Genomic DNA, 26,909 nt, shown 5'->3' with positions numbered 1-26,909 from the left:
TCCCCTCAGGCCGCCGCACAGCAAAACCATCAGCCATCAATCTGCTGCTGTACCGGGTCAAGCCATCTCCTCTACCCGGCTCTCTCCTGTTGCTACCGGACCGGACCCGGCCATCATAACCCAGCCTCTCTGCCCCTCTGACGGTCAAAAATGTTTTGTGTGCAGCAGTAGGGAGGAGGAGACGAGGGTGATTTCTGTGCTACTGTTTGGTCCTCGGGGGGGAGGAGCCAATTCTTGATTCTACGCTGCAAAGAGAAGGCGCCGCACAGAGAGGTAAGATACCGTTTACGTAATAGAAATAATTGTGTGTTTTATCAGCAGACTCCCTAACGCGCTTGCAGACGGCTTTATTTTCGTTATCACTCGTGTCTATGAGGGATATCTGGAGGTGAAGGTGAATGCGAATACGTAGCCTATTCACCATGCCACTCCCTGCAATAGCATCTGGCTCCTGATGCCCTGGACATAGGTTACATCTCTTTAAATGATTAAACACTGAAGTATGAAAATATATATTTTTAATAAATGTTGAGCTTATGCAAAACTACCTATGATACGCTCGCTTTTACAACACCTTTAATTCACAATTGTATCCCCAATATACAGGCCGGCCCTTTATTTGGATAAATAACACTTCTCTTATTTAATCTGCAGAGTTAAAACACGGATCCGTGAGTAATAATACTACACTAAAAATACATACAATGTTGTTATGACATTTCACACCAATAGAGGCTACTATAATTTGATATTAAGTATAACCTAATCCCTTATATTGTGGTTAAAGTAGCCAACAGGCTGCCGGAGGTCAGTAGACTCAATGTTGAGCACCACATGGTGCAGAGCCAGAAGATTGTTATCAGGGATGCCACGGAGTGCAGGAGTGTGTGTGGGCAGACTGAGGTCACTCTCATGCCTCTGAAACCCGCATTGCTGATGTGGGCTTGTGTCCAGTGAACAGATATTTAATAGGGCGCATCATCAGGTTTCCCTCCGCGAAGGCAGAACTCAACATCAAACTGAAAAGTGACCTTCTTCTTCTTCTTTTCGGTCACTGCAGAGCAACAGCTTCTTAACAAGTGTCCTCGAAAACGCCGCAAAGCTGAGGCAATAAGATGGTTCATGCAAAGGACAAAATCCAGAAAAAAGGTGTCCTCTTTCTTCCCTGTTTGGCATTTCAAAGGAGTAGGAATGCCTGGGGCAGTTGCTGGTTGTGTAATAATCCCATCTGTCATTGTCGATGCATCTGTCATCAAGGGGCATAGTGCCACGCTATTGGTTCTAACCTACGGGCGTCCATATATTTTTTATTTATGAAACCAGAAAGGCTGTTTTATATCAAGAATAACTTGCACGTGCATATATCACTTACCGAACATTTTGTCCAGATTTTAGGAATGCAGTAAAGGCTTGGTCTGCCAATGTAAAGAGGTTAGATTGAAGATTTAATATGGTATTCAAAGCCAACCATCTGTACAGGTCATATGTCACAGTAATAGCTCATCACCCCCTTATATATCTTTACCTTTAGGGTAAAAAAAAATCCTTACAAACTGCTTTATTGTGAATGGTGCCTTCAGTATCATAGATGGGTATCCTAAAGGGGTGCTCCAGTGTGTAAGATTTGCACTTCCATAAAGTTAGCGGACAGATTAAAAGAAAAAGAGTGGTCAAAATTGGAGCAACAGAGGCCGAGATATCCTGAGGATTTGTGCCCCTAGTGTGGGTCAAACTGCAAAAACACTGGATCCTACATTTCCCACAATGCAACCAATAATCATTTAATTGTACCTTCCCTTCCTGGTAAATGCCCCTGCCTTTTGTACTCCATGCCTCCAGTTTGTAACACACATTGAGCCGAGATGACCCTGCTGACATGATCCGGATTAAACTTTTATTTATGGGTAAAAATAGGTGGATGCCCCTTTAAAACTTTAACGCACAAACTTTTGACTACCTGTACTATATTTTGGGGGGGGGGGATGAGTACGTGCCGCTTCTGTTGTCAAGTTGAAATTGGTGTGAATCAGCATGCTGAATCATGTCAGTAGGTAAGAAAACAAGACTACAGCCAAAGCCTTTGTACATTATGTAACGATGTCCGATGATGCTGTTGGCCGAGGGATCCGTTTTCTTTTGCCTCCCGGAGATAAATTAAAAATGAGGGTTTGCTGCTTTGAATTAAGACTGAGTGGCTTTTGTTCTTGTGTATTGGTGTAGCTACAGTAAAAGTACATGCAATAGGTGTCATTGAGTTGGAAGGTGCTTGAGCTGGTCACAAGGTGACCATCTTGTTAAAGTCCTCTCAAGCTAGATGGTGGAAATCCCCCACTGCAGACCATTTTCTCTCCACTACCCTCATAATGCTGGGACACGCATGATTTATAGTTCCTTTCATTGTGAACGATAGACTTCATAATGGAATCTACTCCACAACATCGTCTATCAATTATTATAACATTATAAATTCAGTGGCCGAGTTAAGAAGAAATTGGCTGAATAAGTGTGTGTTATAACACATTAGAATGTTATAAATTATAACCCCCTATCTGGAAAAATGCAGAGACAGTACTCTACAGAGGATTTCTCTTTCAGGACTAGAGTGGGTTATTTTTCTTCTGAAAATATCAGCCCACTGATAGGTTAATTCCAATGGGACCCGACTGATTGAGTGATTGATTTCTACCCTCTACTTTACCCTGGTGTGGCTACTTTACTCTCAGAAGGATTATGTGTTTCCCAAACATGAAGCAGCAGGTTGAGATTCACTTTGCAGTTTTACTCATACACCTCTGCACAAACATGACACATAAACTTGATGAACAGTTTCATCACAGTTATTCAAAGTCATTAAATCTGATATTTAGGTTAGAATTTCTGCAGCCAGAATGAGTGTGCTGTGGCACAGAAAAAAGAAAGTTCTAGGACAGATTTTGTATTGGTCCTTTAATTCTCTGTAATCCCCTGATACACCTTAAGAATTCGAATTCTTGCACAGACTGTGTTACCGGATTTTTCATTCTCCGCGACCAAGAGTTCTCTAGAAAGTGAGTGAAGTATGAAACATCAAGGGAACGCCAGCATCCTATAGTGTTAAGAGGGGAGTTCAAATCGTTAAGTGTGTCTTTGGCCTTAGGAGTATTTTACGGTATTCTGTACACACACACACACACACACACACACACACACACATTCAAGAGAAAAGAAAGATGAAAACTGAATCTGTACTCTGTCTTTCCAAGCAGCATCTGTGTGCATCCCTCGTGTTGTTAACTATGTTGTCCCTTCGGCTTTCTGGGTGATGACAGAGCGCAGGACTCTTCTGTTCACCCTTTTTTTTTTTTCCTCATTCATTGTTGAATGTATTTAGAGAGAGGTGAGGTCATAAAGTTTGTTTAACACATCACACATTTGAAATAAGAGCATGTTTCATAATTAGCTCAGCTATTAGCCTGGATGCTTTTTTTGGCACAAGATTCTTGGGTTTAAATCAATAACCAGAGATTGACACCACAATGTTTTTGGACTTGTGAGTGTGAAGGACGTTGGTAACATTGTATCTCACTGTAGTTGGACTTTGTTCAGCAATTAAATGACCATTTCTTTATTTCTCTTCCTTCCTTTTGAAATATTGAATGCAGCTGACAATTTAACCCAGGGTAACGCAAGTTTTCCCGAGGTCATATGTCAACATCACACATATACAGTTCGTTCGTATGCTTGTTCTGACATTTAATTGAAGCTAAACTATTCTAAATCTGTGTAACAGTATTTAAAATCAAAGCAAATGTGTGGCTGCTGCACCATTACTTGGGATATTACCAACAGAAATATATCTAATATCCTGTTGTGTATCATTTTATACACATTTTCCCAATATTTGGTGGCTACCATGACAAACTGAACAAGAAACCTTCTGCCCACAAACATGTGTTTGTGATGACTGATGTTTTGGATGGATGGATGGATGAAGTGATTCAAGATGATGATGATCTATAACAATGCAAGGATTCTCTGCACAGATTGTGAACAGTGCGATTGGAGGGAAAGAACACTATCCGTAAGGAGGGTTTGGAAGATGTTGAAGAGAAAAACTTAAGTATCTGAAAGTGTTTTGTCCAGCTCAGATTGACTTGCCAGAACACATGGGACAATAATTTGTCCAAAACTAGACTGAAAAGTATGTCTCTGTATCGGCCCAAGGTCAGTTCTGATTGTACTGAAACTTTCCCTCACAGTGAATTGTGTTGTCTAGTACATGGCTACCTTTCTTCTTAGTGTGGAGAGATAAGCTCTGGCTAGAGCCAGTGTCGTTCCCCCCATGTATCAGTGTGTGTGCCATAGACACTGTACATTATAGTTATTATAGTATGCAAGTTCAGCTCTTTATTAATGTGATGTCTTCATATGTGTAAAATCATTTCTATTAATATACAGCCGCACATTGATGTGTTCATCATCTGGGTAATTCGAACACAACACAGTTACTTACAAATTGTTGCTGGGGACACTAAGTTCTTTGTTACTGGGGATAACTTTATTCAACAAAGAATGCCTACACTGCTTTTCTATGTCTGTAAACAAAGGTTTCCACAAGAGATTTGAGTCTGAAATTATTGTCACTACTGGAGATCAGTTTTCACCTACTAAATGTTGGGAGAATAAAAAGGGTGCCAGTGGACAATTCAGATTCGGAATCAAGAACGAAATTATATGAATTGACAAAATATACAAGTTGCAGGAGAATAACAATAAGATTATTAAATGCCACTGAACTTCAAATGCTTGTAACTGACGGTCAGATTTTGGTGAAGGTACCTTTAAGCGGAAAAACAACACCAAAATCTTGAAGCTCATTGTGCACTGCATTTTTACAAGTGAAGATTTGGTTGAGAGAGATTAAAAGGACTTTATTGAAGGACAGCTAAAAGTGCATTTGCAACTGAAATTAATTTCTTAGAGCAATAAACATTTTGTAAGAGTTGTGGACACTGTTGTCATTTTATCCTCTGTGTTGTCTACCTACATGAAACAGAAAGTTTACAAACAACTCTCATCTGTCCAGTTTATATTCTTCTAGTTTTCTGGAAGAAAACCGAAACCAATTTGATCACGTCATCTTTGCATTGCCAGCATTGACCTTATAGATTTTTTTGGCTTTGCAAATCACTTGCGTGTTATTTTAGTTCTCGTTAATTAGGAGTCATTGTTTCACCTCTGATGATATTTGTATGTTATCTGGCCTTTTAATGTTTCATCTCTTAACTTATTTATATTATTTGGTTTGTACATTTTTAAAGAGATTTCCTAGAAGAGCCTTTCTAAGAGGATCTTTAAATTTTGCTTATAATTCCAGCATAAAATACATTAACTTTAGACAGAAACTTGCATGTGCCTTGCATTTCAGTAGCCTTTTTTATTTTGATTTGTTTTGGCCAACTTGTATCTCAGCTAAATACAGAGATACAGTACTTCCAGCAGAGCTGCAGTAGAAAAACATATCTCGCATCTAAAATATCAACAGTAATCACCCGTTTATGGTGCCAACTTTTCAAGGGGCAAAGAATGTCTTCTCTTTACTCTGAAATTACCATATATAATGATGTGCTGCTGCAAGAAGAGCCTGTTATTCATGTCGATTTTAACATATCCACAGGACTAGAATATAAATACGGCTCTAACTCTCAGTCTCTATGCAAGAAAGCAGGTTAGGCACTGCAGTGTTACATAAATCCAGAATCTTTGTGTATCCCTGTTAAAAAGAATGAAGCACATAGCTCCTGTAGCCATACCCTGCCTCTGGCCATTGCAGTTGATTTGATATAAAAAAGTGAATCACGATGAAAGATCATAGATCTGCCTTTTTCTTTTATTACAGAATTAGAGAACAGGAAACAGTTCTTTTAACATAATCATAATTTATTTCCGTGTTCCATGGTCCGATTTGACGTGGTGTCAGTATGGAGACATATTTTAATTGGTCTTTTTGGTTGCATGAATCACCTCATGCTCTCTTCGCTCTTTGCGCCTGATTACGAAAGCTCGCTGCTGCCTAATGGCAACAGAATGAGTTGTCTGTGCTGTCCATCACTGCCTCGCCCTCCATCTCCCCCAGTCCGTTCTGTCAAACCAGTTACAACTCTCTCATGCATCTGTTGTTTGTGCCTCATGCCTGTGACCTTATTGCTCACGTCTGAGGCTGTATGACAGGCGGGCTTGGTTGCGGAGATCCGAACCCCTAAGTGTTATTTCAGTTTGTACAAGTGACTCTTGGGGGATTTTAAACAGAAATGCACGAGTAAAATGGCAAAGCTTTTTTTGTAGTTGTTATTTATGTGATATTATTGAAAGTCAGATTTTTCCTGGAATTGTGTCCGCTCAGGTGTTGAGTAAATGTGAGAGACCGAGCAATGCTATTTAGCCTAATGCATAACATATTTTGTATTTATGTGGAGTAGTTTTGCAGTAATTAAATATTAACACTTTACTAATATGACAAATGAAACACCATAGCACAGATTGAACCATGTTTGTTTGTCTGTTTGCTGTTATTCTGAATAACAAGAGTCTGAATTAGCAGCCTGAGGGAAAACTGTCATAGTTAACATTTATATTCATGTTTTGAGAAATAAATTTTAGGTTGCAGATCCTTAGGACTTATATATTATATATACTTGCATAATAGTATATATATATTTACTTTATATAGAAATAAGTCTTGGTTACAGTGATTTTGGCTAAACAGTGATTACCAATCAAAGGGTCCTCGTCTACAATAAACGCCTGCGAGCTTGTAGTTGAGATTTTAACACAGATCAATGGATGAGACTATGGTGGTATGAGGACATCTTTGTGCTATATACATTTGCATTTCCTTTTGTTAGCTCAGGAAGAGTCATTGAGTGTATGCTAATACTACACATGTGATTTGCCATTTGTTTTGCAGTTTACCGTTTGCTGTTGTGTCTTTGTACTTGAGTGTATTTAAGGAGAGGGAGACTGCATGTCGGGAGAGAACCGTGATCTTTCTCTCCGTGGCCACGTCTAAAGAATTGATTCATCACATTTTTCCCTGACACTGTACATGGGGTTCACAGAGAGGGTTTTCCACATCAACAATGTTCACAAGAAAATTAAAGTTCAAAAGAGAACAAGAGTGCAGTTATCATTGTTCATATTTTATAATATATTTTTATAGGTTTATGATATGATTTAGATTATCTGCTCCCAACCTTTTGGCTTGTGATCCCTTAAAACAACCTTGCAGCCCTTCATAATACCAGTTGTGACCCAAGTGTGAATTTCTTTGCTACTGCTATATATGAATGATCTTTATGAAGGTCAGTCAATATTTTTTGGGTCATCAATATCCCAAGATGAAATTAATATCCAATTCCAAATGTCTCAAATATTCTTACTAATATAGAAACACATCTCGAAAATGTGTAATTATATATATAAGATATGGTTTTAAATTGAAGATATGGCACATAAATTGGGTTCTACTGTAATGCATTACATTCAAGGGAAAGTAAGTGATTCTGCAGAACTGATTGATATTTGATCTCAACTGCCAAAACACCCCTGCTTTCAGTGCTCTATAAATTTCAAATCTCTGAGGTTTCTCAGGCGTTGCAATGCCTAAGGCCTTGCATGGTCATTAGGGATGCAGCTATCAATAATTGTAGTAATCGAGTATTCTACAGATTGTTTTATCAATTCATCAGGTTATTGGATAAGATATACTTTGGCAGTCCCCGAGACTGGGATCAGGCATATAATTCACTGTAACGTTACAACCCACGGAGTAACCATTCGGGGAACAATATTATATGTATATTGTTATACATTTACAACTAAGAATTGTGCCTAACCTTTGCTTCATCTCAACTAGCAATCATGATTTACTTTAAATGCTAAAGTTAACATTACCGTTACCTTGCTGTGTGTCCGCTCCGTGGACTTGATGCATAAACTGGATGCTCTCTGCTCAGATGCTGAAGCATTGCTGTCATGCTGTTGTGGTAGGCTAGTTTAAACTCTGCAGACCTTTTTCTTTTTTACTTTTTCTCAGCCATATCCCCTTCTTCACAGTGCCTCCAGCACGTTTGGTGTATAGAACTCTCTCTCCCACTGCCCCCCTCCCCCCATCACTGCTGTGCACAAGAACTAACTGTTACTGATCGGCTGAAACAGTGTTGTGTAGCAAGGTCCACGCTGCTTTCGTTTTGTTTTCTATTTTCAGAGCCAGGGCTGTGTAGGAAAACAAGTTTTTTTCAGAGCACACACAAAACAGAGAGCTAGCTAACCATTAGGGAAATACTCGCTGAATTTAATAAAAAGTGCACTGGATTAAAATCACTTACTATCCCTTTAAACAAAAGCTTCAATAACAAATTTGAATATCAAATTTACATTTTTCTTGGAATCATTTGGACAAAAAAACTGTGCAACTATAAAACAATACAAACAATGCCATTCCACTTGATAATTACAGAATATTGAATTATTGCCTAGTATCTGGTGCATTTAGTAGCTCCACTTTTCATGTAGGGACTTGTTGAATCCACATACCATTTCTGATTCACTGTTTGTGATCTTTGTTTCCAGGGTAAGGGGCTGAAGAGGAGGCCTGAAACGATAATGGACAGTCAGCCACTTCAGGACTAGCTCAGACTGAGGGAACTGCAGCGGAGGAGGAAGAGGAGGAGAGAAAGAAGTCCGAAGACAGACAAAGTAAATCACATGACCAGGCCTCGGAAAGGCTCCAAATAAGTGATGCTCCCCTTGGGCAGGGATTACCTCCTCCTCCTCGTCTACCTCTCCATCTCTCCCACTCTTCCTCCCACGTACAGCAAAGCAGCTGCCCAGCTCCAAGACTCTGAGCCGTGAGAGCTGCTCGCTGTGCTCACCCACCCACCCACGCACAAACTCAAACACACACACACACACGCTCTCTCTCACACACACATAAACACACACACACACACACGCTTTTGCCTCCTGCTCATGGTCGTTGGCCTGCCCTCCTCAGCTGCTGCTCCCGCTCTAGTCCTAGACCATGAAGAGACCCAAGCAGCAGACGGGGCCACTGAGCTTCCTAAACTTCTTCAGCAGGAAGCCCAAATCGGAGCCGAGGCCCGAGAGGCCTGTGGAGGCCTGGCCCAAAGAGGAGGTGGCCATCACCCTGACCCCGAGCGAGCATCCCGAGCAGGTGAGACTGAGGCTTCCAGTGCGGTCACTGTTATCTGGGAGTGAGTGAAAGCGAGGAAGTGATCCCATAGTATTATTTCTCCAAGATTTGTTTAGGCTTCAGGTAGACTTGGTGTATTGAAGTTAAGCAGTTTTTATAAAAGCGTGGTTTCTTACTGTACTGTATACTTTCTGGTTTCTGGAAAACCTGTTTCTTGACACCTGTCACCTGTTAAAAACAACTGATGGTCAGTTATGTTAAAACAGAGTTTACATGATAGTACAGAGATGTTTTTAAGTGCTAATGTACAGTATATGCTCATGACTAGTTCGTTATCCCTCCATAAGTATAGTCAGAAGGCGAAAATTTATTTATTTTAGAAGTTAGATTTAAACATTTTAGATCAAAATGTCTCACAAATTGTTCTGTAAGAAAAATACAACCCGATGAGAGGCTGTAGATCATTAACTCTGGATGTATTAGCTTCGACTTGCTTCCTCCCACTGTCATACTGTTATAGCCCAAATGCATTAGAGTGTTTATTTAATTAATTGCTAATATCGGGAAATTATGTTGCCAAGAAACAAAGTACACCAATATCCACCTACATACACAGTCACCTATACTGCTTTTCACTAGATATGTTAGGATTTTCCATTTGCTTTGATTAATTTCCTAAAATAAAGCATTTTTTTGTGAACAGCAGCAGAATATCCTCGCTAGTCTCACAGTTTCACCCTGATAGGATTTGGTAAATCAGCACCTCTGTATTTATTCACAGGACCTCACAGCAGAAGAAGCTGGAGAATCAAGAGTTTCTGGAGGAGAAAGAGGAGAAGGAGGAGGTCCGCCAGCAGCGGCTGAGGGAGGCGAGGACGGTGCTGCCGCAGCTGAGTGCGTGGGCGGGGCCAGCAGCGGCTCCACCGGTGTCCTGTCCCTCTCCTCTTCCAGCCAGGAGCAGCTCTTGGATGAACACCTGGAGGAGTGCCCACTGTGCCTGCTCAGTCAACCGCGTTGCCACTTCCCACGACTGACCTCCTGCTCCCACCGAACATGCTCTGACTGCCTCCGCCAGTACCTGCGCATTGAGATATCAGAGAGCCGGGTGGGAATCGCGTGCCCGCAGTGCCCCGAAACACTGGCGCCCCTGGATGTTCGTGCCATCCTGGATGACCGGGCGCTGCTGGAGCGGTTTGAGGAGTACCAGTTGAGGCGTTTCCTGGCTGCTGATCCAGATACGCGCTGGTGCCCTGCGCCTGACTGCAGGTGAGAATCAGACCCACACGTAATGGAAAAAGTTTTTCCTACATACTTTTTCCCCCTAGAACAGTTCTGTATATAATTACACTAGAAAACTGTTAATTTGTCATGCATAAAAAAAAAAAGATAGACAGATACGAAGGTAGGTATAAAGGTACTTTAATCTGGGAGGGGATACGACTTTAATAATGGAAACAATGGCTTCTCTAAATTGTCAAAATTTGTAGAAAAAAGTACTTTTTTACTGACATCTTGTGTCACACAGTTGCAATTCACTGTACTGGGAAAGCCCTAATTCAACCTTACAATATGGCAGCTCTTGTCAAACCCCTGTCATCCCACCACCAAGACCGGCTTTATGTTGTAAACACAAGAGTGAGGCAGTTTTTTCAGTGTCAGAATGATTGACTTAGCTTTGAAAAGATGAACTGACAGAAAGTGAAAGCTCACTTTGAGCTTTACACGCATCCCAAGGCTGATAAAATGTTGATGCAACCAAAACATTTTGCAGATTCTGAAACCGAACAGACCGGTTGCGAATGATGAAGCAAGCCTCTTTCTTTTGATAACTACGACTCTTCAAGAATATATCTAAATGTGGGACTACATACAGTTACAACAAATACGAATTGCATAGGGAGTTAAAGGAAGAATTCGCCTTTAAATAAGTTTACTACATTAACACTTTAAAATAGTTATTGGTGGTGTGCCTGACATTTCTGGGACCAATTTACTGTATTATGTTTAAAGCACAGCTACTGTTATTTCATTGCAGAGTCGTTCGAAGACATCATCAGAAATCATGCAGGGAGAAATACAGAGATATGTTTTTTTTCCCACCGACAGCAGCCTCAATAGACCACAGTGCAATGCAACCACAAGACATGATCTGAGTTAACTCACATTTTCTCTGCTTTTGTTTACAGCACGTACAGATGCTGGTCCATTGCTTTATCACCTTAATGTTCATGGACGGGTAACAGGATAGGGCTACTGATGGGAAATCAGAATGTGAGTGTGTGAGTATGAGTGTGTACATGCCGTGTGTGGGTGTTCAGTGAATATCTGTGGTCAAAAAGCACGCGTGCACCAGGGTTCAGGACTCAGCTGTAGACTGTCTGTCTCCCTGACTGTCAGCGCTCACAGCTCGGTCATGATGAATGAGTGGAGCAAAAATCAATACATCAATCTGTCTGATGCTGTGGTGAATTAAATATAACAGAGGGAAACAAGAGATCGGATTTCTAAGGTAGCTACAACAAAGCTGCAGAATATTGCGTTTCACGTAATAAAACAACATTTAAAAGTGGAGTTCAGTGGTGTTTTTGTAGGGCTAATAGCTCGCAAATATACATATACAGTATGAGCCTTTGATGTCTTGACCATTATGTGAACTGTGCTTATTCCTATGTTCCCAACATACAGACATTCCTCGAGGTCTTAGTGACAGAAGCTTAGCTGGAGATTATGCCGACAGTGTGTTGCTCTGTGTGTATATTCACACACTTATGTGCACAATTTGTCATGTCGTTGCTGCATATGTGATTGTACTGTAGGTGGTTTCAACTGAGACGTTGCGAGGGATGTTTCAGCGCACAAAGACAGTATCTGCAGTAATCATTTCATGCTGAAATTGTTCAATGCCTATGTTGATGTCAAACAGCAGCACCTTTCTCCAACATAACTTTAATTTGATGTGTGAGGAAGGATGTTTTTATATATCAAAGTGTGTGTGTTTTTTTCTGAGCATAGAGCAACATGATGTTAGCCATGTAGCCTGCAAATCAGATTAATCTGAATAACAATATACAACATTTTTACTTAAACTTCAGTCAAACGTATATCAGTTATACCACATAGCCTTTGATATTTTGTCAGTTTGAAATATCTAAATTTGCTAAAAATCTTTTTCTTTCCCACCTTTTGCTGTAGCACTGCTAACTTATAGGCAACAACAAAATAGGCACATGCTCATTAAAACATTGCTCCATGGTGCAACTGGTGGTCAAAAACTCCACAGGAAACAGGAAAGCCCCCCTTAACTCAAAAATGTTTGACAGTAGAAGGTTGTTTTCACCTTCATCTGCAGCTGAAGGGGGAAAGTTTCTTGGAGCTCACTTTTAATTCAACAACTAGTCTGGAAGCCAATCATGGTCCAATAAGCAACTTACACAAATGTTATGGGGAAGCTTGACACCCCTAGTACATATACGCTGAGAATGGATTTGACATAGGAGACGTCTTGTGATAGCAGTTTAACTTTTGATCATAGATTCGGGATTTTTCAATGAGGAAGAATGAGTAGATTGTGTGTAGATTGTGTGTAGATTGAACGTTTTTTGTGGGAAACCATTTCAGACTGGGCTTTGGTAAAACTTTGATCTATCTTCGATTCAATTCAATGGGGCTTTAATTGGCATAGGAAACAGATGTTTACATTGCCAAAGCAAGTGTGAAATAAAAATGAACATGTACATAAACAGAAGTCTCAGACTCAGTTAGTCTCAGCACCATCTGACATAGAGGACTCTTTTCTGGGCCCAGCTTCTATTCTGGGCTTTGTACGGTGTCTAGGGGTCTGGTGATGTCTGGTGATTAAAACATTTGAGTGCTCTCTTTTGAAGGCTCATTATCATCTGCTTAATTCTGCTCTACATGCATTGGTTTGTGTTTTGTTTTCTGTGAACTATGATCTATGACAAGGGCTTGAAATAAAAGTGCAGTGCTGCCTGTCAAGTAAAATCTGATTAATTTCTATGACGTCTGCAGCCTGTGGCGCTGCTGCTGCTGTTGCTGTATGTTTTGTCAGACCCTCTAAACATCTTTGCATGACAAAGTGTGGAAAGGTGTTGATCTAAATAATCAAATTATTGCTGGTGTGATAAATATTTTCACTGATACATGGAAATGTTTGTATGCATGAGCAGGACCACGCTAGCTTTGTCGTTCAGCCAAAAGTATTTGAATTGGGTGTCTGACACATTTTAAATCTTGTCTGACACCAAAGTGGGATCCAGGCAGCCGTCTAATTATCAACCTATGTATTTGTGGCCTTTGGCCTGTTGATTTATCTACCTAGGAAAAAGCCTTGAGGGGCTTTTCATATACTTCAAATCACTCGCAGTTCACCTGTATTTGATCATTCATCACCTGATCTATTGAACATTCAATGTATGTTAATGTCCTCTCTGAGAAGCGAGATTAGGTGCACAGGCGTCAAGCTCCTTGTTATCATCATAACGAATGCTCAAGATCAAAGGATGGAATTGTTTCTGGTTCAGGTGTTGAACTCTGGACAGCAGCCCAACAGGTAGTTTTATCTCTCTTTGAATTGGGATTCTTTGTGGTGCACAACCAACAAATGTATCGTTGTGAGCAAAGACGACAGTGAACAATTCAGTGTGCTTCAATGGGCTGAGCAGGTGAACAATACAAGGAGATCGAGGAATAGATGAGAGGCTTACTGGAGCTTTTCAGCCAACCAAAACTGCCACTGTGAGTCCCAGCTGAACATGTTATGGCAACAGGGTGGAAGAGTGAGGAGGGAGAGCACCTGGATTTATACCTCAGTGATGCATTCTAAAGTGTCCTTTAGTAACAATCCCTAACAACAAAATATTCCCCTTCAGGGATCAATTAATATATTAACGATGTCAATTCTGCAATTTTTATCTGCAGTTTCTCTCTCTTCTCAGCTATGCAGTGATAGCTTACGGCTGTGCAGAATGTCCCAAGTTGAGCTGTGGCCGTGAGGGATGTGACACAGAGTTCTGCTACCACTGTCGGCAGCTGTGGCATCCCAACCAGACGTGTGACCAGGCCCGGCGTCAGCGAGCCCGCCACACCTCGGGCGGCAACGACGCCTCCACGTTGTACGTCTTCAATGAAGAACCTGGAGGAGGTGAGACCAGCAGCCACTGTTACCTTCTTTTTTGTCTTTATTCCAGACCTTTGGTGCCAGAAATCAGTGGATTTTTCAGATTGGTTTTTCCTGGATCCCTTTCGAATTTTACATAGTGTTAAATAAATATTGCAGAACGTGTGGCCGACCCTTACACATTTAATTTGTTGCTGAAGATGCAGAGGAGATCAAAGCGTGCCCTCGCTGTGGTGCCTACATCATGAAGACCAACGATGGCAGCTGTAACCGTATGAACTGCACTGTGTGCGCCTGTCAGTTCTGCTGGCTGTGTATGCAGGAGATCACCGACGTGCACTACCTCAGGTACTCCGGTCACACTCAGCTCATGAACACATGAACATACCAAACCAAATGCCCACACCTAACTAACCGATGCCATTTTATTTAGCTTGAAAACAGGCAATGAAATGGTTAGTCGATTGACAATTAATCAGCACCAAATATAATAATCGATGAAGTCATTTATCAAGCAAAAATGCTCAACATTAACTGGTTTCATCTTCTTAAATGTGACGCTGTTTCTATTGATTTTAAATTGAATGTATTTCAGTTTGGGGCTGTTAGTTGGTCAAAAGAAGCTATTCAGAAACATAACAGACGGAATAATTGCAGTTAGTTGCATCCCTATAATCAAACATCTTGGTGTTTGGGAACTATACAGTGAAAATATTACAAAAAACTCAAGAAAAAGAGCAGCTAATGTGAGAAAATGCTTGGTGGCACCAAGTATAACCTTGGCACACATGGTAAGATGAACATTTTCTTCAATTCTTCCTAAAGGACAAATACTTAAGAATAAGTAGCTTCACTAAAATGAGTACACCTGTGTTCACACCTCTATTCCATCTGTACGTTTTAAAGTCTGAGATAAAAATGGGGCCAGTCAGCAAGGCACAGACAGTATGTCATTGTTGAGAGGCTGAGTTGCTTTAATCCGTTCGTCTGAGCTTCCATTGATTTTCCCACTTCTGGAAGGGAGTCACTGCTGACTTGTCATCAATTAATCAGCTCTATCTACCTCCATATTTCTATACAGCAGAATATGTAACCCAAGCAACTAAGCTAGAAGCTGATTAGTGAAATTTGAAGTAACAGTTTAATTTTTATCCCGGCCGAGGGCCGCTTTATAATTACAGTGAATGACAGGGTAATTTTTCATGTATTGATCATTTTCATGTCTTGGTTCCCCTTACGTGATGCATGCATATTTGTTGATGCATGTGTCAAATGAGAAATTATGGGATGAAAACAGTCTCATAAGTATTCACAAACAAATGTCAAGATAAGTAACCCGTAAAACAAAGTGCACAAATAAATGTGTATTTGTGGATATGGATCTAAATTCAAGTCTAGACAGATCCAGATTCAGAGAGAAATCGCTCTGCATTTATTTGTGAATTGAATGTGACATTTTATTTGTGTAACAAACGCAGAGATTCACAAATATATTTCCACTGAAAAATGGTAAGTTGACTGACAAATGTTGATATATACGAATTGTAAATTAAAGGCATAGACACAGATCCCAGGTTACAGATATAAACCACTCTATATTTATTTGTGCATTGTGTTTAACGACTTACATGTCTTGAGATTTGTTTGTTATTACTTACGAGACTCTTCTAATCCCATAAGAAAGAGATTTTTTGTCTACATGAGCCGCATTGTCTTTTTATACCCCCCCACTCCCCGGCATCTTCCCCTTTTCTCTCCCCTTATCCTTGTCTGTCTTTCACACTACAAACTACAGTGAACATATTGCAGAAGGGCAAAGCTTTTAGCTTCTCATTGCAAGTCTGCCAGTTAAGAGCAACAGAGCACAACCTGTGTATCTCACCATAATTCCCCCATTTAGGCGTTTAAAACCCTGAAGTGACATTTGCTGCTGCATTACAAATGCATGCTTTGAGAAATAGCATAGCCCTAAGGTGCAATTGTGTTGCTTATATTGTCATTGCTGCTCCTACAAGTTAATTACTGCTTCATTAAAACCAAACAGCGTTTGTTGGTGTTTTACCGCTCTCCTTGGCAGAATTACACCAACACCAAAGGCTGATACTAGACTGAAGAAGCACTTTAAGGCAACATTTATTGTACATAACATCGTATCTAAAGACAGAGAAGTTACTCCTCATAAACAGACTTAAATAACTTGGCTTCTCCATTTATCTAACAGCGGCATGTAAGATAAATGAGTATGTGAATGGTAGCTGCAAATGACTGTGGCTGAGGGAGAGAGGGTAAAGCTAAAATGAGAAATGCAGATAAGGTCATTCAGTTTCAGTAATGATGTGGTGATGGCAATTAGACAGTTTATGTTCTCATGTCGTTGTCTGTTCCTATTTATTTCACGTTTCTAATTTCTTACAAAATAATCTTTCAAAATGTTTTTTTGTTTGTGTCAGTGTCAGATGAGGCTGTAGAAAGGTGCACAACCTGCAGGATGATGATGCTTTTGTGATCATTGCAATGGAGGGGATTATTATGAGTGTGTCTATGTGGGTGTACACATACCATTTGTATATATTTCAAGAATGAAGTTTGGAGAAAACCTATAATGAGGTGATAAAGAGACTAGGAGTCTGTAGCCAGGCTAGCGGTTCTATGAGACTGTTCTTAGGCACAGCAGTGCTTTGAGCTAAATGCTAACGTTTAGCAGGGGAAATTTATCAGGTTCAGGTTCATGTAGTAGTTTCATTAGTGTGATGGAAATGAATGTGAGCTAGTCAACTCCAAAGTGATGAGGAAGGTTTCAGGAAGCCCGGGATGTCTTTAGCCTAAGTACTTATTGAAGCTCGGTGGAGGAGTATGGCAACAGCAAAGTGATAAGTTGTAATTAGCAGCTCACATGTAATACAATCTAAACAGGTGCCAGTCTGTCTCTCTCCCTAGATCTGAGAGAGAGAAACCATCTCCTGGCCTTGCTTGTCTAAGCAACGGCTCTGCCAGTCTTCCTACCAGCTGTCATCATGTATCCATATGGATCCATGTGGACTTTTGCTAGAGAGAGACAGAGGTCATTCTCTTTCTTTCTTTCAGTTTGCAAGTGACCCAAACGTAGCAGTACATGTTACCCTGTACCTTGCTATATATATTTTGTCCTAATACAAAGTATTGGGCAAATTAAAATTTTGGCCTGACGATGGCACTAGATGAGAAGTCAGGGGGATCACCAAGGTCTTGAGAATTCATCCTCTAGGGACTTATCTGTAGCACATTTCACAGTAATCCACCCATTCCTTGTCAAGCCAAAAAATTCTTCCTGATGATGGGCCTAGAGGGAATATCAGTAGATCACCAAAGTCAGTAGGATTTATCCCCAGGGGCCCATGAATGTCTGTACAAAATATCACTTTGTGATATTTATTTATTTCAGTCTGGACCAAAGAGGTGGAAAAACCGACTTACAGAAGGACATTGTCACCCATACTGGGACAGCGCTCATGTGGCTAAAAATGCTATTATGTTTTATTATGTACCATTGTGTCCCCCTCTCAGTCCCTCAGGATGCACATTCTGGGGAAAGAAGCCATGGTCTCAAACCCGCAAGGTTCTGTGGCAGGTGGGCATGTTGCTCGGAGCACCGGTGGTCATCTCCCTGATAGCGGGTATCGCCATCCCAGTGATCATTGTGGGCATACCAATCTACATGGGCCGCAAGGTAAACAACAGCAAGTAAATCCTGTGTCACGTCAAATAACTGGTTTTATTAGATTTACTTACTTTTTGAGAGACTGGTTGAGTTTGCGCTCTTGTCAGCAAAGACAGCACACAGCCAAAAAGTGCTCTCATGTAGCACTCTAAAATGTTTAAAGTAAACAAATTAATTTGAATTGAAAATTGTACTGAATCAACTGACACCTTCCCCCAGGAAGGTAATTTTGCATGTAATTAAAAGATGTAAAATCAGCTTGAACATGTCCTCATGGAAACCATGCAGGTCAGGGGAATTGGAAACTAATGGCACACCTAGGGTCAACTTAAGTGTGCACTTAATATTCATTAAGTGTGAATATATTTGTCTGTCTGTCTTTGTGTTAGTGGTCTGTGATAGCTTGTGCAGGTCTCACAGGTTTTTTTTGTTTCCCCTCATGCATGCTGGGATGCATGTATTAGTGGACATGAATAAGTGACAGGAATAAGTTGTTGCAGAGAAGGAGAACAACAACAACAACATCAAGGAACAGATTCAATTTCCATTATCTAATTTATGTTTTATTTATTACCTTCCAGGTCCATGGTCGCTGTAAGAAAAACAATATCTCAGGAAGTAAGCACTACTTGACTGTGGCAAGTGGGGTGATGATGTCAGTGTTTGTGTCGCCGGTCATAGCAGCTGTCACTGTGGGTAAGGAACAAACAACAACATGACAACCTTATGTCCTGCACACTGAGAAGAGTAATTACACTGTAAAATGGGGTTGTTATGTAAAATTAGCAGGGAATTAGTTATAGAAATAGATTTTTTTTAATGAAAGTAGCTGAAATTATCACAATATCCTGAAACACAGAGGTTTAGGTCAGATACCAAAGTACCTCATATGCTAAATATGCCAATTTAAATATTTCCTTACATTATTATAATTTAGCTGTTGTTTTAGGGCAGTATTCATGTGAAGGAAAAAGCCATGAAAGATAAAGATGATCCATGTGGGTTTGACCAGCACACTGGCCGCCAGCTTTGGATAATCCCTTCCAAAATAATAAGAAAGAAGAGAGAGAGATCCCCACTTCTTTTCACACGCTACACACACAACTCAAAACCTAAATTAAAGAATTAGTGTGACATTTTGGGAAATACACTTGTTGCCGAAGAGTTAGATAAGAAATATATATATGAATATATACACACTTATATTATACATATAATACAAATGTATCTAAACTAAAAAGAAATTTGGCAAACGAGCCCACTGAACAGCAGACAGACAGAACTTGCCCTATGCATGTATGCCAAGCTGTGTGTGGGAGTAGGCTTCATGTTTCAGTTTATGAATGGTGTTTTGTGTTGTAGTTGTTTGTTGCACATTTTAATGCCTTGATGACAGGAGTAGGGGGCTCCCACTTAGAGCACTGTGGCCCAAGGCCAGCCATTTTCACCATCATGTTGGATGATAGCTTTCCGTCCAGAGCCAAAATATAGAAAAACATCTCTGGTCCTTTCCTTAGTTTCAGGTAGCCAAAGCTAAGCCCAGTGGTGGACATTAACAAAGTAGTACTGTACTTAAGTACAAAACTTGAGTATTTTCTCTTCATGCCACTTTCTACTTCTACTCCACCACATCTCAAAGAAAAATATTGTACTTTTTACTTTATCGGACAGCTTCACTTACTAGTTACTTTAAAAATAATAAAAATATATTTTTTTACACACAAAACATATGAAGAGTTTTAAAAATAGGATGTTTTGATATAAATCTTATACAAATTTTATACAAGTCCAGCTAGTAGAACTACATCAGTTAGGCTACATACATACAGATACTGTATATTAATAGTCTTTTATCAGATCCACCTATTGTCATACTTTCTATTTTTTCGGGTCAGTTATGAACAACAGGTAAAATCTAACTTCTACTAAAAACTTGAGTGAATTGGCTGGGGCCGAGGGGCCACTGCTGCAAATATTTGAGTGGCTCATCCTTTAACATGTGTTATCTCACTCCAAACTTTTGATAAAACTTGAGAGCCCTGTGTTAATGACCTTTTTTTTATCTTTGTAAAACCACAACGTGACTTTTTTGCACTTTTGTGTTTGTACAGATTACACAAACAAGATAGAACATTTTAATCAGTGAGCTTTAGAGGTACTGGCAGGTGAATTTTTTTTACCTTTTGACAGAGTCAGGCTAGCTGTTTCCCCCTCTTTCTTTCTAGTCTTCGTAGTAAGCTAGGCTAACCATGCTGCCAGGAGCTTCATATTTACTGAACAGACATGAAAGTGGTAGCAATATTTTTGGTAAGAAAGTGAATGAGCGGATTCCCTAAATGTCAAACTATTCCTTTAATGAATCATGAGAATGCAATGTATGCAGGCATACCAGCTGATTTCATTAGGCTACCACACACACATATAGTGCAAAGTACCATTTTGATGACTCTTGGCGCTTCCTACTTTAGGAAACATTCACAACTGTGAGAGAAATCCTTAAGGATTTCGCAGCCTCTCAGCTTCCCTCTGCAGTGTCACAACCATCACCATACTGCACACTGATGGGCCCTCCCTTAGCACACACACACTCAAGCACATTTATCAGCACTGCACTCTTCACCCTCACCTCCTACCCCTGTGTCCCCACCCTGCATGCATCCCTCTCTACAACCCGTCAGTTGCATTTCTGTTGTCACTTTGCCTTCCCTTTCTCTCTACCATATTTTTTATCAGATGTCTTCTGCTTTGTGCTCTCACCATGTTACAATTGCTAGTTAGTTTCTCATTTTTCAGTCAAAGCTCCCAGTCTTGTTGTTTCTCTCTTTTTCACTCACACAGACACACAGCCTCTCGCGTTCACTCCTCTGTTCCTGCAAATTGTTTGGTTGGCAGGCTCATCCTCTTGCCCTGGTTTCACCCTGTTGCTGAGTCAATAGCGTCCCAGTGTTCCCGCTGTGTTAATGATGTCCCTTTGTTTGGTCGGCACTCTGCTTTGTGTCCCCAAATTCCTATCTCAATCACAGGTTGCATAATCAGACAGTGCAGGGAGGGTGCTGCTCATCGAGTTTGGGGGCTTGTTGAAAGTATTTTTTTGAAGGTTATGAAGGAGAGTGGGGACGAATCGAACTTTGCTAGAGTAGTTATGCACTGCTTTATTTATATTTTGACTTAATATTAACACAGGTGATCCAACATATTGAACACATCTATTATTTTTTGTTTTGTCAAAATTATGAGTTGATGACTTCAAAATCAGAAAATAAAACCGAGAAGACAAATAATAAAAACTAAACCAAACTTAACTTTTCAAGTGTCCACTGCAGAGCTGTTTTCCCACCTCTCAACATAATAAAAATATTTACTTTAGATATATATTTAATTAACCAGGAAGTGGCCTCACTGAGATAAAAAAGAAATCATTTACAGGAGGGCATACATAGCATCACCACAGTGAACATAAATCATAGAGGTTTAACACAAACTTTCAATGAATTAGATAAAAATATGAAGCTCACAAAGCACAAAATCAAAGGAATGAAATAACAGCAATGAACAAGCAGTATAAAAACAGGTATTCAGTAGATTAAAAATAAAAACATTACATGGATGAATAATGCTAGATTGATTTGTCAACTATTAGAAGAGAATGGACTTAAAAGCAATGAAACAGGTTCATGAAAGAAGATATAAAACATAAGCTTTCAGTCCCACCAATTTTTGGAGAAAAAAAATTACATAAATATGAAGTAAAGTTTTATAGATCAGTGTGTTTGAGCAGCTTTATTCTTTGTGCTGTCCACAGTGAAAAAGGAGGACCTCCTCCTTGTGCTTGTTATGGGTATTGCAGTAAAATTATACTCCAACTGTTTAAAGGAGCATTCCACTAATTTAACATGTCTTGATGAAACTTAAAACCTATTAACATAAAAGCACATTTAGCATTATTACTACTAAATAGCACTACTATCAGCTGTGTAATATCTTCTGTGGAAGAGCCTTGTCAAGTGTGAGAAAAGTATTACATGGCCAGTGTGAAAGATTTAGGGGGATCTATTGGCAGGATATGGCAGAAATGGAATTTAATAAAATTATAAGTATGTCTTCAATAGTGTGTTATCACCTGAAAATAATTGAAAATAATTGAAAATTGTTGTGTGTTTGATACCTTCAAATGAGCCCTTTCTATCCACAGAGTCTGCCATGTTACACACCATGTTTCTTTAGTAGCTCAGAACGTACAAACAAACACTAACACTGGCTCTAGAGAGGACCTTTCGCGTTTTCCCCAAGTTTCGTGGCAGTTGCAGGTTCACCTACATGCTTCGGAAGGGGAATGTGAGGTGTATTGAGGTGGTTGCAATCTGCAACCTCAGCTCTGCCACTAAATCCTACACACTGCTCCTTTATTTAAGTTTCATTTCTTGGTTTGGGCTAGAAGACAGCATCTTTGGAGCCTGACCCATACTAGAGACTAAAAGCCAGGATATATTCTCCTCTGCTCATTTGATTTTCACCATTTATTAACAATCTTACTTCACAACTGCCCAACTTTATTGAACTACAATCTCAAATTGAGTCTTAACCTTTTGGATGTTATTTAAATATATTTTAGCACAGACTCTATAAAAATGATTGTGAGAAATATATTATGAATTGATTTCTCATACCCTTCTGTGTTCCTGCAGGTGTGGGTGTGCCGCTAATGCTGACTTATGTCTATGGGGTCGTGCCCATGTCACTCTGTAGGAATGGTTGGTGTAGACCACAGACTGATCCCCCTGAAACACACAAAATCCAACTGGAGGACTTAGCAAGCTGTGAGTACAGAATTTAAAGGAATAGTGTGACATCTTTAGAAATATGCTTATTCACCTTCTTACTGAGAGTAAGATCTCAGCAAGAAGGTCTCATTTTTCGGCATCAACCATGGGGATGGAGCCAGGAGGCGATTAGCTTAGCTTAGCATAAAGACTGGAAGCAGAAGGAGCCAGCTAGCGTGGTTATGTCCAATGATCACAAATCTGCCTCTAACAGCTCCTCCAAAGCTAACATAAATAAATAAAAATGACAATGGTTTTATGGGGACTTAAATGCTGGAACTATTTATTGGTGAGCAGCAGCAGGGCGCAATAAATTCCTGTAGTCTCTACTGGTTGCCTGGCAGTGACAACAAGACTTAAGAAAGTCATTTTTACTGTTTGTGTATGGTTCAAACAAACAAGATACAGTGCATCTATCAGTAAGCTTTAGAGGTGCTGGTAGATATATTTTTGAACTTTGCAGAGAACCAGAGTAGCTGTTTCCCCCTTTTCCAGTCCTGATGCTAAGTTAAGCGATTCATCTCCAGGATCTAGTTTCAAATAATAACTATAAAACGGTTTGCTCAAATCAAGCAATCTGATTGGTTCATAGCAGTGATATAATGAGCGTATATAACGGGTATGACGTCGAATTCCTTCGCACAGGTCCGTATCACTCCGCGACAAACAGGGCTTGAGTTATAATCTGAGCTTCGTGGGGGTCTAATGCCCCATTTACACCTGGTATTAAAATGCAATCTGATACAGATCTGATACCGGCGGAGATAAATAAATAAATAATGAGAGAGAGAGAGAGAGAGAGAGAGAGAGAGAGAGAAATCATTGCTTTTTACGTAATATAATATTTCCCTCTCTCACACACACGAGAACACACACACACACACACACACTCAGCAGTTCACTACTTGCTCCAGATGTCTGCGATATTGCAACAAAGTTTAAGTTTTAATAGCCAGTTCAAAAGACTATTGCTCAAGGAGAGACGCAATTCCACCCTTTATGGTAGGTATAATATTAAAGTGTTATTATTTTACGCACTGAACAACGCTCCTTAAACAAGATATGAAAGTGAATAGGTGTATATCCCAAATTATGGCGCTATATCTTTTATAAATGTAGTTAAAGGGCTCCTTACATAAGTACTTGGTGCATTGTAATTGTTGCTCCAAAGCGTGGCTTCATCTGATGAAGTTTCAACTTCTCTTATAGATCTTCTATTCTCTCATGTAGTCAGTGACCACTGGCCGGGTCAGAACAACTCATCGCTCAGCGACACCAGCGTACAGGAAGTCAGAGTCAGTGTACAGGAAGTGGGCGTACTCCCCAGTACAAGCACCACGCCCCCGGAGCTAGATAGCTATGAGGAATTGGATGAAGCCACAAAACACCACGGATACACCCAGCAGGAGAGCCAATCAGACTGCGAGGTGGTTACGGTGCCTGACAGCAAGCTTGATGACACACAAGCGCTTCCTTTGAGGTAACTGGTCCCTCTGTCTCTCCTCTTTCCTGGTCTACCACTCTCTTTAAGTTTAGAAGCAAAGGTTTTGGTCAATCAGCCACTTGTTGCCACAATTTGGCACTCATATGTTCCCCTCATTTATGAGATGTAATAACTTTGCTGATCCCTTAACTTTATATCTAGGACTACCATCAGCTAAAAAATTTGGTTTACTACCAAACACCTGCAAATTGAATGACATTCCCACCAGCCTCTGCTGTATTTTGTGTTTAGTGCTAATTAGCATGCTAACACCCTAAACTAAGATGGTCAACATGGTAAACATTATACCTGTTAAGCATCAGCGTGTTAGCATCACCATTTTAGGCATGTTAGCTTATAGCTCAAAGTACCGCTGTGCCTAAGTACAGCCTTTCACTCTTAGTCTAGTTCTTAAATTGTTTTTGGGACCAAATACCTTTGTTTAAGCATATACTCTTGCTGTTGATCTATCATGTGAATTCAGCACATTTGGACTCATTGTGGCATTCTTTGCATAAACTTCCTCAAGTCATAACCATTTTGATTGTCTGACAGGTTTATATGGCTGTCTTTATGTGTTTCTACAGGGAAGGAACCAACATTGAAGTCCGTGTGGAAATTGAGAACCAACCCAGAGGAGCCCGCCAGTCCAGCCTAAGTAGCATCCTGTCTAGCCGAAGCTTGTCTGTGGAGTCCCTGGGACACTCGCAGTCCCAGTCCCAAGAATACCTGTGTGCCTCAGAACTGGAAGAAAGACAAGAGGGGGGAGGAGAAGGAGAGGAGCAGGAGGAAAGAGAGAAGCCAGGAGGGGAAGCAGAAGGATACGAAGGGACAGTTTTCCCAGTCTTTGAAATAGACAGTGTATGAGGTCCTCCAATGCAGGCTCTGTACTTGGTTGAAGATTAGTCAGGTTTTATGGAAATAAACAAATCCATGAGCTGATGTCACTGGATTGACTTCAAACCGTTGTCCAAGGCCTCCTCCTGCTTCTAAGACAGGCCCCTCCCACCAGTTGCCTTCTAGCTCTAGCCTCTAAGGAAGACGCGGGTTTAGAGAGAGCAAATGAAAAACATGAGTGTGTCTGAGTGTGAGTGTGTGTGTGTGTATGGGACAAATAGCATGAAACTATGACATAACTGTTGGAGGGGAATAAACTGTAAAGCAGATGGGATAGCATCCATCACTGAATCTAAAACAGAAGTGACTGAGAGCATGTAAGCTGACTAGATCAGTCTGTTTTTTTTTTCTATGTTGTCCTTTCTGACAGAGACTATCTAACCCCCCCCCCCCCCAATTATAAATCTGTTTCATGAAGCCCTCTCTTCTTTGGGTGACCTCACCTCCCTCCCCCCTTTACAAATAAAGAGAACCCCACAAGCATGATTTGTTTTATAGGGAATTAAAAATCTAACAACTTACATACTTCCCAAGCCAAGTTGCAAGACAGTAGGGGCGATTTTTTTGTCTACCTTAAGAAAGAATATCTCTTTTGCGATGCAGTGGACACACCTGAATTGGGCAACCTTAAACAGACAATGCATGCTTCACTGTTCAGTTACTCTTTTGTAAAAGAAGTTCAGTTGAAAATGACATCTGCAAACTGTTGAAGCCTGTACCTGTTGTTCTCTATTGGAGTAAAAGGTGCTCTGTGACATTATGGCAGTGATTGGATTGACTGGTAGGGTTAAAATACCATTAATTATTACTATTAATCTTAAATCCACAGTCTTCCATGGAAGCAAGACAGGGGGCAATCTCATTTTTGCATTGTTTTAGTGCAGCTTTAGCCTTCAAGAGGCTGTTTCTTTTTAAAATGGGGAGGGAGACACTGCTTTAGTTTGTAAAAATGCTAATCCTAATGCAGATACTTATGTGCATTAGTGACAAAAACATGGCAGCAACATTGCAATCTCTCGATGAAGAGTCTTAAATTATAATGTAGCTGCATGATTCTACTACTTGCTGTGTATCCAGGATAACACATAACCACACACAAGCAGATTCACACATGCGCACACACGTATGCCCACATGCGCAGCTGTCAGCGTAGTTGCAGTAGTGTGCACTGCTGAGAGCATTAAATATAAACTAAAGACCCTCTCAAATGATCACAGAGCACCAAAATGACAACAGCAGCATGCCACCTCAGGCTAACCTCTAATAACCCCTTCTAGATGATTTATGAGAAATACGTAACTATACATGCTCTGCTTAGCTTCCTGAGTGTGAAATACTTGTGAGAGATGAACTCGGACATGACGTGATAACCTGTGCTGGGTTGTGGAGAGAAACTGAATAAAGATTTCACCATGAAGGACAAAAACAAAATGCATGTTTTGTATCTGTATCTCAAGTGGATTTTCCTTCAGTGAAAGTTCAAGTGGAGTTGGAGAGTTCTCTGTTTCCTAATATGACACGCATGTGGAAAAATTGTTTTTGTGGCATTTTGCCTACAGAGAGGAAACTTTGGGTGAATGCAAAAAAGGGTCTCAAGTCAAAAGTGAACTGGGGATATTGCAGGTTATGGTAATCGTCTTCCTAACTCTGGCTTGTGACCTCCCAAGTGTCTTCTTGTAACA

At 40.3% G+C, this 26,909-nt stretch overlaps 1 protein-coding gene across 3 annotated transcripts; it reads left to right on the top strand.

Moving 5' to 3' along the window:
* Positions 1–50: 50 nt before the first annotated feature.
* On the top strand, positions 51–26,658 carry si:ch211-278j3.3 (E3 ubiquitin-protein ligase RNF19A). 3 transcript variants are annotated; one of them, XM_038726742.1, is made up of 10 exons: positions 51–273; positions 8,611–9,214; positions 9,975–10,459; positions 14,149–14,354; positions 14,537–14,678; positions 17,874–18,036; positions 18,609–18,723; positions 22,713–22,844; positions 24,057–24,327; positions 24,918–26,658. In XM_038726742.1, the coding sequence occupies exons 2-10, from the start codon at positions 9,062–9,064 to the stop codon at positions 25,195–25,197; spliced, it is 1,947 nt and encodes a 648-aa protein (XP_038582670.1). In that variant the 5' UTR covers positions 51–273; positions 8,611–9,061; the 3' UTR covers positions 25,198–26,658. The 3 variants fall into 3 exon arrangements, with proteins under 3 accessions (XP_038582670.1, XP_038582671.1, XP_038582669.1); XM_038726743.1 differs by having other exon boundaries at positions 52–273; positions 14,531–14,678; positions 24,078–24,327; XM_038726741.1 differs by having other exon boundaries at positions 54–273; positions 14,531–14,678.
* Positions 26,659–26,909: the final 251 nt, after the last annotated feature.

Source organism: Micropterus salmoides, unplaced genomic scaffold, assembly GCF_014851395.1.
Source record: "Micropterus salmoides isolate LMB-PRFRI ecotype aquatic unplaced genomic scaffold, ASM1485139v1 Ms_hic_scaffold_18, whole genome shotgun sequence".
In the NCBI taxonomy this organism is placed as follows: domain Eukaryota; kingdom Metazoa; phylum Chordata; class Actinopteri; order Centrarchiformes; family Centrarchidae; genus Micropterus; species Micropterus salmoides.
Note: the sequence above shows the minus strand (reverse complement) of the source record. Positions and strands in the feature narration are given on the sequence as shown.

What these genes read in the sequence shown, in the direction of transcription:
- si:ch211-278j3.3 (XM_038726741.1), top strand. Translation starts at nt 9,062, where the DNA reads ATGAAGAGACCCAAGCAGCAGACGGGGCCACTGAGCTTCCTAAACTTC. An exon ending in CAATGAAGAACCTGGAGGAG is followed by an intron (nt 14,355 to 14,530) that starts GTGAGACCAGCA and finishes TTGTTGCTGAAG; the next exon opens with ATGCAGAGGAGATCAAAGCG. An exon ending in ACCGACGTGCACTACCTCAG is followed by an intron (nt 14,679 to 17,873) that starts GTACTCCGGTCA and finishes TCCCCCTCTCAG; the next exon opens with TCCCTCAGGATGCACATTCT.